The 13,373-nt window shown below is 49.6% G+C and overlaps 1 protein-coding gene across 2 annotated transcripts in view; it reads right to left on the bottom strand.

The window, feature by feature from the left end:
• Positions 1–13,373, bottom strand: part of PIEZO2 (piezo type mechanosensitive ion channel component 2) — a 332,921-nt gene that overhangs the window by 65,213 nt on the left and 254,335 nt on the right. For both annotated transcript variants that reach the window (XM_073790517.1, XM_073790518.1), the window contains exons 20-26: positions 7,072–7,248; positions 6,659–6,784; positions 5,069–5,269; positions 4,284–4,488; positions 4,088–4,189; positions 2,873–3,038; positions 1,020–1,263 (exon numbers count right to left, since the gene is read on the bottom strand). In XM_073790517.1, coding sequence (XP_073646618.1) covers positions 1,020–1,263; positions 2,873–3,038; positions 4,088–4,189; positions 4,284–4,488; positions 5,069–5,269; positions 6,659–6,784; positions 7,072–7,248 — 1,221 coding nt within the window. The remainder of the gene's footprint in view (positions 1–1,019; positions 1,264–2,872; positions 3,039–4,087; positions 4,190–4,283; positions 4,489–5,068; positions 5,270–6,658; positions 6,785–7,071; positions 7,249–13,373) is intronic.

Here is a 13,373-nt window from a genome sequence, read left to right as displayed (position 1 = left end):
TAGACTTGGCTTCCCCAGATTTCTAAACACAGCAGTGCACGTGCCCAAATAAAAAAGTCAAATGCTTTCCAGTAGAATTGTCTGGTGAGCTCATCTGTAAGTACCAGGAAGGGGGGAAGCAGGAAGTCGTACATCACTGTTCTTCTAATGCACTGTCAGTTACAGCCGCTGAGTAGCAGGCCCTGGGATTCACTTTAAGCTGGAGGTAGGGGTGGATTAACTCCTTCAGCTCCTGAAAGGTCGTTGTTTAATTTCCTGACACAATAAATAGTTTAAAAGGTGTCTTTGTGGCCTAAAAGAATCCATGTGATTCCGGCATGACTCGTGGGCAGTTTATCTACCAGGGAAGTGGCCACGATGTGCCCTGGAACATGGATATTTAATAGAGAAGCAGCCACGTTCTGTGGACGGGAGATGTTTGTCTCAACCCTCCACTGTCTGAGCTGTTTTCTAGTCCAGACGCTGATGCTCAGATCAGCCGTAAAGCTTCCCCTGCATCCACCCTCATCTCAGGGCTTCATAAAACATCTGTGCCTTCAGGGGTCCATCCCTCCTCATCCCCACCCCCAGCGGTGTCATGGAGAGCCGCGCCCATTCTATTTACACTTCCACAGCCCTTTCTAGGTAAAAGAGTTGCTTTTAGCCAATATGATCCAATTTTTGAAGACATCCCATGACTGATTCAACTCATAAAAGGGCCACACTGCAGCCCGTCGTAGGAATGATCACCGATCGTTCCTCAGAAGAGATGGATCTGAATTAATAAAATACATTTTAGAGTTTATTCCTATGAAGACATATCCTCTTGTCCTTGAGAGGCTGGAAATGAGCAAAAAGGATTCTTCTTAATGTGGTAAAACAACGAGTAATGAATGGTCATTTGAATTCTGAGTTTGCAAGCATCTTATTGGGGCTTTTAAGAGAGCAGGGTGACGGGCCACGGGCTTTTAATAACCACTGAACGGATCGTTGACTCTGACGCTGAAACCACAAATGTGTCATACGGCGGAGCCACTTACCGACAGTATGTTTTTCATCGTGATCACAAAGACGTTGTATGCGATCAGCCAGTCCCAGTACCGCAGGATGCTCTTGATGGGCTTCAGCAGCAAATCGCCCCCGAAGAGCAGGAAGTAGAAGCAGGCCACCAGGTAACCCATGCAGAAGATGCTGATCCTGGTCGTCCCGGTGATGAAGATGATTGTGAGCACGAACCAGAAGAGATAGCTGAAGATGATCACTTTGGACATGTCCAGGTACGATCTGCAAAACAGAACCGAAAGACGACACAAACGACAGCACAGATCAAGTCGGGACACTCTAGTTGAGGAAGGAACAAATTCACACTCTCCTCCTGACTCCGTCTGCAGGCTCTGTCCAGGCCAGCCTGGGAGCTCTGTGTTCCTCTCTCACCGATCACTGCCTGGTCCACAGGAAACCCTCGCCCAGTTAGTGATGGACAGGGTGGTACCTTGTGAAAACACCATGTGCATGTTTATTTTCATCGAATTTGGGCCAAACGTCGCACAAGTGGCACCATTTTCTGCCTACTACCTGAGTACTCAAAACCCTCTCTGTCTTTCTATAGGAGGCCGAGGAAATTCTAAGATACAGATGCCTCCTGGAGCAAGAGAATAGTTAAAAAGGGAGTCCTTTCCATGAACTGGAACTTAATGGATTAAAACAAATACAAAGATTTTGCTAGAGGTGAAAATCTCTCCTCCAGATGAGAAGTAGTTCTGCCCAAGCAGACCCAGAGCTTCCAGGCTCTGTCCAACAGTTTCTCTGCACCTCCCTCAGCTGACATGTGGCAGCCATTCTTCCACTATAACTCCCTGAAGGAGGCAGGTGCTCGGGCCTCCATCCTCCCGCAATGAAAGTAGTTGCCGCGGCTCCCCTGGCCTGGGCCATCGGCCCATCTGCGTTCACTTAATTACAGTCTCTCAGTTTTGGAGGTTTTGCTTTGGTTGTTTCTCTTCCCAGATTTGGAAAGAAGCAGAGAAGAACCAATTGTGGGTCAGATATTTGATAAAAGAGTTGCTATTTTGTGGGAGTTAACAAGTCACCTCTGATAAATACGTGCAACACTGCCCAGCATCGTTAGGGAATAAGTTGTGCCTTAGACGAACACTGTCACATAAGCGAACTTTTGAACTTTACTCTTCTTAGACTAAAACATTCAACACTTTTAAATGTTTCTATGATTCTTTTCCTAAAATATATTACACTCATCCTTGATTTAACACACAGGAGAATGAATAAGATGTCGGTGTTTCTCAGCATCCCAGGATCATACAGGTAATGTTAGTGACTCAGTCCAGGGTGAGATCTGAACGCCCACAGGGCCTCCTGATGTGTGTGGCTTGAAGTCAGTAGAACTGGGCTGCTGGCGTGTTTGAGTGTGAGTGTGCACGTGCAACACGTGCGCGTTAGCACACTGTATGTTTTCCACACATATCCCTCCCCTGCCTGCAGCTGTTAATTCCTCCTGCAGGAGGCCTGGCCTCCGCTCCTCAGCCCTGACTTGCTTCAGTTTCAGAAATCATAAAACTAAGCTTGTGAGAAGGACACGGAAACACCAGCCAACACGCTCTGTGTAGGAGCCTCTGGGGCTCCCGGGCAGCAAGTGAGGCCCGGGGCTGTCCTGGGGTTCAGGGGCAGCTGCTTTCCAGAGCTGCTGAGGGCTGTCCACGGAGGATGGAGGAAACGTGGGAGGCTCGGCTTCCAGACCACTGGGCCATCCTGCCCCATGATTCTTGCCTTTGGGGGTGCAATCAGCGGGTCAGCTCCCCGGGAAAGGCAGGGGGAGCTGGAGGCACAGTTTCCAGGGATGCACCTTCCCAGGGGCTGTGCACTCGGGCGGCTGCGTTACCTGCAGTGGATGAAGTCGGGGACGGGGTTGTGCTGGCTGAACGAGGCCGCATCCAGGTTCATGCAGATCTCCACATTGTCACCTGCCATGATCCGCACGGCGGCCTTGTTTTCATCCTCGAAAATCTGCCGTTGTAGGGAGGCGCACAGAAGCAGCATGAAGTCATCTGGCAAGACAGACACGGGAACTGAAACCCCCTGCTCCCCCTCTGCATCTAGGGATGCGAGGAGGGGTCCCCACGGGGTACCAGCGGCTCCTCATCTGCTACCTGAGTTACGTCCTGGGAGTTCACTTCCTCCTGGATTCCAACCTCCCCCACCCACCACGGGGACGCAGGAGGGACCACAGACGCTCCGGGGCTCCCAGGGGAGAGTCCCTGGACGCTGTATGCTCGTCGGTGAGTGAAAGTAACAGGCGATGACTAGTCTTCATGAATCTCTTACACGACAATGTCTGCCTGCATTGATCTCCCCCTGAAGCTTTGAGGGGCCACTGAGCACTTTCCGTCATCTTTATCTCTTCACAGGCCGTAGATGCAGGCGTTCTGGCTTTCTTTGTCCTCTCCGTCCCCCTCTGCACTGGTAACCAGACTTACCAGAACATACAGGACGTGGAGGCTGGTGAGAGCAGGTGAAGACGGTGGCCGATGGGGGCGGGTAGAGACGACGGAGCTGCCCTCATGGCCGGCTGCCCAGAACAGTTTCCCCTCCCAGAGGCGTTGTCTTTAATCTACACCCGCATGTGGGTGGGCAGCACCAAATCTCCACCCCCTACGGCGGGTGCCCAGACCTTAACCTTTGGACGGTCACCCGCCCTTGGACGGGCTCGGGCTGCAGCCCCACTCAGGAGCATCTGTGGTCCGGCTGCGTCCTTCCGGCTACCCCAGCCCACCTGTAGGTGTATGTCTGCGGTGGCAGCAAGAAGCAAGCAATTTGCCCAGGACAAGGCCTCCCCCTGCAGTCCACCTTCTAGAAGGTGGGTGTGTGGTGGCGGAGAGCGGGGTTGTGCATTGGGAAGTGAAATCATGAAAGCGAACATGGTGTTTCCGATGCTATGTATTAACTCTGCAGATGTAACAGGGCCAGCAGAAGCCACTAGCAGGCTGGGATGCTGATGCGTGGAAACCAGCCTGTGACTGTATGTGGGGTAGGGGGGCCCACAAACGCACCACCAGGAGAAGGACGCGCAAGTGGGAATCCCAACGGCCCCACTTACACACGAGGAACACGGGGTTGGGCCGCACGATGAAGTCTGGGAAATACAGCCACTTGACGATGTTGTCATTGAAGCTGGCGCCCTTGAACCTCCAGGGGTAATCTGCAGGGTGGAGGCGGGAGGAGCCGGGTCAGGGCACCCCTCCGTGCCCTTGTCCCCACTGTCCCTGAGCAGGCTCCCGGTGGGGGGCATTCACCTCGGCACGGGGCGGGAGGGATGCCGATGCAGATGAAGTACTGGAAGGTGATGATGCAGGCCAGGAAGCAACAGTACTTGGGCCAGATCTCCGCGATGGCTTTCCTTCGGCGCCGGTACAAGACGGCAATCAGCCAGCAGGCATGAATCATGGCGTAGAAATCCATCCGCTGTCCGATCACATTAACTGACATGAGGAAACAGGTCTGTGTAAGGATGAAAAGAAGCAGAGAGTCGGCTTCACGGGGAAGGGGAGTGGTGTCGGCGGCCCACCCCGAGCGGGCGGTGGAGACCTGCATTCCTGGGGCCAGGTCCCTGCAGGTGTTCACCTGCGCTGCCTCTTTGGGGTGTTTGCATCACGAAGACAGAAAAACTGACCAGGTCACCCTCAATAAGAACCACTTCAAATGGTGGAGGGAATTACCATTATGATCTCGCCATGAAACGTCACTGTTCCAAGTACATTCTATCGAGGGCAGGCCTGCCACACCATTCAGGTCAAAACAGTGCATTTTGGCTAAGGTTACACATCCGGAAGGCACAAAACAGACATCCACACATCTGTAAGACCAGAGATCCCGAGAGGCCATGTCCACTGCCACAGAGCAGGGGACTGGCACCAGGTCCTGGAGACTTTCAACCAGGCCAGGCTAACCCTTCAGTTAGGCTCCTCCCGGATCCTGAGGGGACAGAGACGTGCCACAAAGCCCCAGTGGACACCTGGCCAAAAGCAGCCACTGGAATTTTCACAGGAAAGAAAGAAAACAGGTCAGCAAGGAAACTCACCTCCAGACCAAACTTGTAGAAGAAGTAATTGATGAAATACTTGGCACAATTGACAAGTCCATCATCCAGGTGGAGTCTCGTAATGTCGTGAAAGATGGTTTTAGACACGGGGGCTGTGAGGTTGTTCCGACCGCGATAATACTCCTGATGGCGGTAGATGGTGACCTCAAAGGCCAGAATGGCCAGCATCAGGAGGTTGTTCTGGAAAGCAAGTAAACTGCATGTGATGCCACGCGGTCATTTAAACAATCCCCGCGAGATACCATCTCGTTCCATTCTGGGTGTCTAAAAGAACAGTGCATGATCAAATCCCACCTCTATAAAATACAGTCTTGAATTCAATGCTCATTTTCCCTGTTTTATGGGAACAAGGGTGGAGTTATCTCCAATATGCAAATCAGGCTAATTTCCATGATAACAGGATCTGGAACCTCTACACCAAAGACAGGTGATGGTCATGCCTGTTCCTGAAAAAGTACCCACTGAACCTGGAAGCCTTGTCCAGTTACTTTGGGAGGGTCGTCCAACCTTCTTTGCGACTGAAAGTGAGAAACCCTTGTACAGTGTCCTACAAGGACCCCAGGAAACAGACTGAACTGCCGAGTGGGACTGGCATTAGAGGGGGGATTTTTGAACACCTCTGAAAGCTGGCTAGAGAGAGCAGTAGGTGGAAAAATACGCTGATTATACCACAAAATAATAATAGTGATGATAACAATTATTAATAAAATGATAACACTTATGTGCCAGACACTATTCTAATCCCCCTTTTCAAATATAAGTTTGTTTTATCTTCACAACAGCTCTCAATGGTAGATATCATTCATACATTACAAATGATACCTGCCATATGAGAAAAAAACTAGAAAGCTACACCAAGCAAAGTGAGATGCTGAGCGCACTTTCAGATTCTGGGAGTTGAGTACAAAGGTTTTAAGTGCATTGTCAGCAAAATCCATCAAAGTAGAATGCTCAGATTATCCATCAGAATAAAATGTGAATAATCTGAACTATACTGCTTTCCTTATGTTTGTTACAACTACTTGCAATCAAAATTCCCTTTTCAGAGATATGCTCTTTTTATCTGGCTACCTCTAAACATAACATACGCCCTTGGTTAAATTTGTAGAATTTAGATAGCAAACATTTCTTGTAACGTGACACCTACTTCTCAGAAACGATCACTGCTGACCATTTGGTATAATTTACTCAGTATTTTTTCTTTGTGTCTAAAAGACTTCATCCTATGTATGGTGTTTTGAAGTTTGTTTTTCTTTTCAACGTTACAGTATATTTTGGACATCTTTCAGTGTCTGATAGTGTCAATCTACCTCTGTCTTTGAGTGGTTTTATAATGTTCCAGTGAATATACTTGTCATACGTTATTCAATGGATCTCAGACTACTCGATCGATTTCTTTTCAGCATAATGCAATACTGATTTTAATGTTCAGTTGTCTGTTTCGAAGGTGACTGCAAACGCCATGTAAGAGGATGAGGCCCCTATCAAAGCTGAAGTTAGCATCTCCTGGGAAAGGGCTCCAGACATTAACTTGGCAGACACACAAACTTAGGGTGACAAAGGCTTTACCCTCAGGTAGACAAGCAAAGGAGAGGACTTCCTCAGGCCGACCCACTCTGCTGGGTCAATGGGGGCGCTGTAGAGCAGAGACTTGTTCAGCTGCTGCAGGGGTATATTCGTTTGGTTTTCATTTGGCTGAAAAGAAGAGAAAGGGGAGTAAGAAATGGCCCCATGGATTAGGAGAGTTCAGAGTAGTCTCCCTCAGCTACAGTTGGGGGGAGAGAAGACCCACTTCACAGGGGAAATCTCAGCATCAGAAGAGATGGGGGGCCAGAATGCCTCCAACCTGCTGAGCTGCTGAAGGCCAGACAGGATGTTCTGGGGATGTGTGTCCCCCAGTATCTGCCTCCGTTCCCTGAAGGCCAGGCAAAGAGATGCCCCCCCTGCCCCCCTGCCCCACCAACCCCGTGTCTGAGGCTCACCAAGGAACAGTTGACAGAAAAGTTTTCAGGCTTAATGGTCTGCAGCTGGTACAACATTTTGCAGACAATGATCACACATGTCCAGACAGTGCAGACACTTGAAGCCAGGCGGCGGAGCTTGGCGTACGGCAGAGCAAAAGCCCAAGAAATCAAAAATACATAGTTGAACAGAGACACCTGAAAACAGAAAATCAGAAATGGGGACAAAAATACACAACACGGCACAACGTCTACAAAACCTGGCAACCTGATTGATCCTGTTCTGCTGAGTTCAGCAAAGGCTGATTGAGTTCCTTGCATGGGCAAGGCATGGCCCCGAGTGTTAAGACACATGTCTTGTAGGCAGACAGGCGTATAACCAGGTGATGTCAAATAACGTAGCAGCGGCAAACTACACGGGTGAACAGGCTCCTGTGAGAACATCCACAGGGGGTCCTTGGCCCAATCTGGAGCTTCAGGAACATCTCCTGGCAGAGATGACTCCTGAGCTGTGCGTTGAAGGATGCAGGAAGTCAGCCAGGCCAGGAAAGGTGAGAAGTGCATTTCAGGTAAAGGACATACAAGCAAAGGCAGCAAAGCATGAAGTAGCATGATAGGAGCAGGTGACCCCAAACAGCTGGAGATTTTGGACTCAACAGCGGTGAACAGCAGCAGAAAGGGAGGCTGGACATGCATCTGGGAGCCACATTTTGATGGACCCTTTAGAACCATGTACATGAACCCCTCCTGCAGAAAGCAGAGAGTGCTGAAGGGCTTTCCACTGGGAAACCCTAGGGAAATATTGCATTTTATTTAGATAGTGTAGCTGAGGAATGCAGGTGCATCAGTGGGGTTGGGCCAGAGGTCAGGGGACCAGCTCACACCCACTGCAGTTGTCCAGGAGAACAATGACAAGGGCCCAAACTGGGGTAGTGGGGCAGAGAGGGGGAGGAGTTGGGGGTCTGAGGCGGGAAGTAAAATTAGCAGGATTTGAAGACTGATTAGCTTTGAGTGGTTTGGGGGGCGAGGGAGGAAGTGTGGGAGACGCCTCCCAGCTTCAGGCTCGGGAGCCAGAGCCCTGAGAGGATGGCAGTCCCCAACCGAGACAGGATCTGGGGTGGGGGCAGGTGTAAAGCAGGAAGGCAATGACTTCAACTTGCTTTGAGACCATGAGTGTGTTTTTCCATCAGGTAAGATGCCCACTCATTTCTAACCTTTCTTCAGAGCTTGCAGTTCATTGAACAGTACAGAAGCCCTGCCATCTTATTCAGTCATGGAAAATCCTCACTTATTCTGAATATCATTAAAATAATATCCGACTATTGTTAAACTGATATCATAGAAACATTAGTATGATCGGGTAGAAATAACCACAAGAATGCAATTGATAAAACTGAACAGGTACCAAGTGCCAAGCACTCAGAGAGGTATGGTTACCTGTTGGGCTTACAAAGCTATAAAACAAGAAGTGTGGAGACACCAAGACAATATTAATTCTGCAGTTTGTTACCTACGACTCTTCTACTTAACTACTTGTCACTGTCCAAGGCATGGAACCTCTCTGAGAGTTAAGTGTTGAAATAGTACAGCAGTAGGAGCTGCTTACAGAATTGAGGATGAAAGAAATATTGTCCAAGGAAGTGCCTGTAAACTACAGTCACAAACATAACAAATAACAAAAGTTACATTTTAGCAAGATATTCTGACCGGCCGGCCGACGGGGGCCGACTCCTCCCCCGTCATCAGCAAGTGTCCTGCTAATTGGGGTGCTAAAAAGCAAATCCTATTCAAGCTCCCATAAAATTAAGTCTATTTGTTATTTCTTTTATTATGTATTTAAGGCATTGAGTGCAAAAACAGTACGATGAATTGACATAGGACTTTTAATCTTTTGAGTGATAGAAAAAGATGATACCTTTTATTAAGTTAATTAACGAATTAGGTTCACGGTCATACATCTCGTGCAGCTCCCTGCCCTCAAGAAACACCCAGGTAGTGCAAGTGAGAACTGCAACAAACAGCCGTGACACCGTGATGGCGGGGGTGGGCTGAGCCGAGTTGTGGGTGTTGACGCCACTGCTGAACATCTAATCCAGGGTTAGAGAAGATGGCCCAGAGGGCGTTAGATCTGAACTGAGGCCGGGGGTACAAACAGGAGCTGGCCAGGCAGAAGAATTACAGGTGTCAGGCCACACAGGTGAGGGGAGCGTGGGGTGACCATCCTCAGAGCCGCAGGTGGTCCATCTTGAGAGCAGTGGGCTCTGAGTCCATTCAGAGGACTCGGCAGCCCACCCGGCAGTTCAAGTGTCTAGGGCAGGAAATGGTGATGTGGTACAGGGCCAGATCAAGTGACTGTGAGGATGAGAGAGAGCTTTGAAAATTTTCGAGAAGTGGATGAACACGATCCTAGTTACAGACTAGAAAGAAGACCCTGGCCACACAATGGAATACGTATTGGCAGGAGAAAGGATTAGAGCAATTTGGGGAATTGGTCAGAGGATAGTTGCCTTTCATATCCACGGGCTCCCCATCCTGGGGTACAGAGGGCCAGCTGTAATCTCAAAGGGGGCTGAGGGAGAGGTGGTGGGCTCAGCTGTAGAGATATTTCGTGGAAGGGGCTTTGGGACACTCAAGAATGAGGTCCCGTCCAGTTGTCCCTTGGAGATACGGGTCTGGAGTTTAAAGAGAGGACGGGTTTGAAAGTACAGATGTCCGCTCATTGTATGGAGATGACACGTGGAGCACAGGAGCTCCTGACACAGCTGCCGGAAGTCTGGAGTCAGTAGAGGGGGCTGCAGATGGAGCCTGCAGGCCCCTGAGAGAAGCTGGTTGGGAGAGGGGAAGGGGACCATGAGTGAGACAGAGGAAAGGCCAGGAAGTGTTCGGATTTGGAAAACAACGGTGGGGAGAGCTTCAAGGATAAGGAAATGGTCACCAGGATCCAATGACCTGGAGAATCAAGTTAAATAAGGACTGAAAAGCTCTGTCACGTGGGCGGTTTTGTTTCTTATCTTTTTTTAAAAAATTTTAATTTTATTTTTTTGTGGTACGAAGGCCTCTCACTGTTGTGGCCTCTCCCGTTGTGGAGCACAGGCTCCGGACGTGCAGGCTCAGTGGCCATAGCTCACGGGCCCAGCCACTCCGCGGCATGTTGGATCTTCCCGGACCGGGGCACGAACCCGTGTCCCCTGCATCGGCAGGCAGACTCTCAACCACTGCGCCACCAGGGAAGCCCTCTTATCATTTTACAAACAGGAAAACAGGGACTCAGAGAAGTGTGGTGCTTCATTCAATGCAATCATGGCTGACAAAGGTCTCCTCATGTCCCCGATGATAAAAATCTCATGGAACATACATTTTAAAAAAATGACAGATATCTAGGCCCCTACCAATATCCAACGAGTCAGAATTTCTAGGGAAATAGCTGGTCATCCATGTATACAACAAGCAGTCAGACAACCCTTATTACGCTTGCCCATCCCCGGTCCCCCTCCCTCAGAGCCCCCTCTGCTTCAATGTCACCTCCATGGGGCCACCTCGGCATGACATCCCCCTCCTGAGCACCCAGAGGCTCCTCCCCCATCAGCAGTGACAGTGACTTTGGTTTTATTTACCAGCCGCTACCGTCGGACTGCAAGCTGAGGGAGGAAACGTGTCTGCCATGCTTTTGTGTCAGCATCTAGCACCATAGAACCATTCAATTTATTGTAATTTACTGTAAGTCCATAATAAAGGCTAAATGCATGCTTAGCGAGAGTGAAAAGAATAATAATAATGAAGCATCAACTGATATCTGGGGAAAATCTCAAACTTGCACAGTTATTGTATTTACTTCCTTCAGTCAGTAAACATTTACGGAGCTTCTGCACTGGCCAGGCCCTGTGGGACATGCTAAAGATACTTGAAGAAATGAGGACTGGCCCCTCCTCCAAGAATAACGTGATCTCACAGAGCTCACCAGGAACCTTTTGAAATTAGCACAGCTGCGTATAAAACAAGGAGAAGACAATGGTATATGTATTTTAGAAATCTAGGTCTTTCCAAAATGGTGTCACTCTGAGTAAGAGATGCAGAAGGGTTTCTGTAATGAATTCTTTCCCATGGTCTCCCTCCTCAGACGTCCATGAAGATAACCTGGGGAAAGTTTAATATTTGTGGGGGAAATGGCCCCGTAAGCTTGTGAAAACCAGCACCCTTGCTGGTGGCCTTGGATAACGATGGTTTGAATGCAAAGCACATGTGTGGCCACATATCTTGAAGATTTAACTGGGGATGTGGACTTTGTTCTCATCTTGCCATTTACTGATGGGCTTTTTTTGAGAAAGCATTTTTTTGTATTAATCAAAATTAATAAGCTACGGACAGCAACTATACGCAGCAAATGTCATTGCTGATGGACTGCTCCTGTGGGGATGAGTGGAGCCTTCAAAGCAGAAGAGGCCCCTACGGGCAGAGGTGAGCACCTCAGAACACACAAGCCCGCGGAGGCCGTTCTCAGGTGAGCGGTGCCCCTAGATGGTGCAAACTTCAGCCACATCCACGCTGGGCTGGCACATGGCTCCTTATGAGAACTACATGCAAGAGGCAGCGTCTATCTCTCCTCCCACCTGTAGTCAGTGCAGAGAGATGTTAAATCCAAGTGTCACGAGGCACCAAGTTGGAGCAGGTCAGTGTGACGTTGCAAAACGAGGTTCTGGCCAAAAGTGTACAAATTTCCAAACAGTCGATGGGAAACCATGTAGAGATCTGCCAATGGGTCCAGGAGGACACAAATGGGTCAAAACGGTGAAGACGACAGGAGGGAGTGTGAAGGGGATTCTCTGTAGGGCGGTGCTTCTGTCTGTCCCTCGACCCTGAGATGGTGAGGGTAGAAGGAGGTGCCAATTCTCTACAAAAGTCCTGAGGGAGGTGCTCCAAGCAGGACCCCTCAGCAGTCTCAGCGTGTGCACCTTGGAGTTGGTGACAGGGTTGGGGCACAGATGTCCAATGTCACCCGGAAAATCCAGCAGCAAGGAGAGAGAGGATGCTTTGGTGACAGTGCAGGGTCATTGCTTCATTGGGACCCATGTCCAGAGGCAGAGCGGGGACCTTGTGCCTACTGCTCCAGGGCTGTTGTGGACATGCACGTGGGGCTGTTCGAACACAGCTCAGGGGAGCACCCACAAGGCTGTGGGTCCAGGAGGAGTGGGTGCTGGAAACCACGGGCTGGGTGACGGCCCCAGAGCTGCAGCTGGAGCCATCGCAGAAGAGCCTCCGGGAGGAAAAGGGTAGATTTGATCATCCTCAGCCCAGTGTGAGGCCATCCTAGGACAGTACAAGTCAGATCAGAATATCCCACATCCCCGCCACCCCTGCCCAAGTCCATAACACCAGTCAGTCCATCGGAGCAGGGAGGCGGTGAGGGAGGTGAGTGTGAGAAAGAAAGAAGCGGCTGGAAGAGGACATGTTTCCACTGGGTGAGAGACCAGAGTTTGCTTCTTCTCCGTGGCTAGACAACTCTGATTAACGAACTGAGATCTTGCTTGCTATTCAAGGTAGCCACAGGGCTTTCCATTACCTGAGGATGATCAGAATGTGTCGTGCATTCGGGGCACGGAGAAAAGTTCAGTTGTTCTTATAATGATGCTTTGTGTTCTGATGGCTCAGTGCTCCCATGACATTAGTAAGAATCAGCTGTGAACACGGTGATGGTGCCCAGGGACCAAGTCAGTGCAGAGAGGGGAGGCCTCAGAGTCACTGACCCCCAGGACCACGTGGTGACTCACCCTTCAGGTGGAGTGACCTCCCCAGACACACTTGGGGGTCAAACCATCCTACAGCACCAGGATTCCAGCAGTGCCAGCAGTGGGAGGAGAAGAATGTCTCCGATTCATGAGTCTCTTAACGTGTTTTATAGTTATAGGTGAGAGAGATGGGATCAGGAATGAAAATTTTGGAAGTCTGTGCAATATGTGAAATGTAGGGGAGGAACTGGTCGCGTGCCACCAGAGGCCGTTTTTCTAACGGTGCAACAGGGTGAAGAGACCGTAATCCTTTATTTACGTCACAGCCTATTAATAACGCATTCTCAAGACTCAGTAGGATGATTTGAAATTATATGTATATATGTCTGCTTTTCATTTAGGATTTATGAGAAAGTGGTGTCATTTAACCCTCTCTTTCTTTCTCCTTCTGGACTCGCCAGGATGGATTCAGAGAGTGGGTCTCCCATGCCTTACTCACACTAATTTCTCTTTCATTAAAAGCCCACTCCCATCATTCAATTGTCTTACGATGCCCCCGCACCCACTCTGCCACACATCAGAAATCATCTGCACACCAGA

The sequence above is a fragment of the Tursiops truncatus genome, chromosome 13 (assembly GCF_011762595.2).
Source record: "Tursiops truncatus isolate mTurTru1 chromosome 13, mTurTru1.mat.Y, whole genome shotgun sequence".
Lineage (NCBI taxonomy): Eukaryota > Metazoa > Chordata > Mammalia > Artiodactyla > Delphinidae > Tursiops > Tursiops truncatus.
Note: the sequence above shows the minus strand (reverse complement) of the source record. Positions and strands in the feature narration are given on the sequence as shown.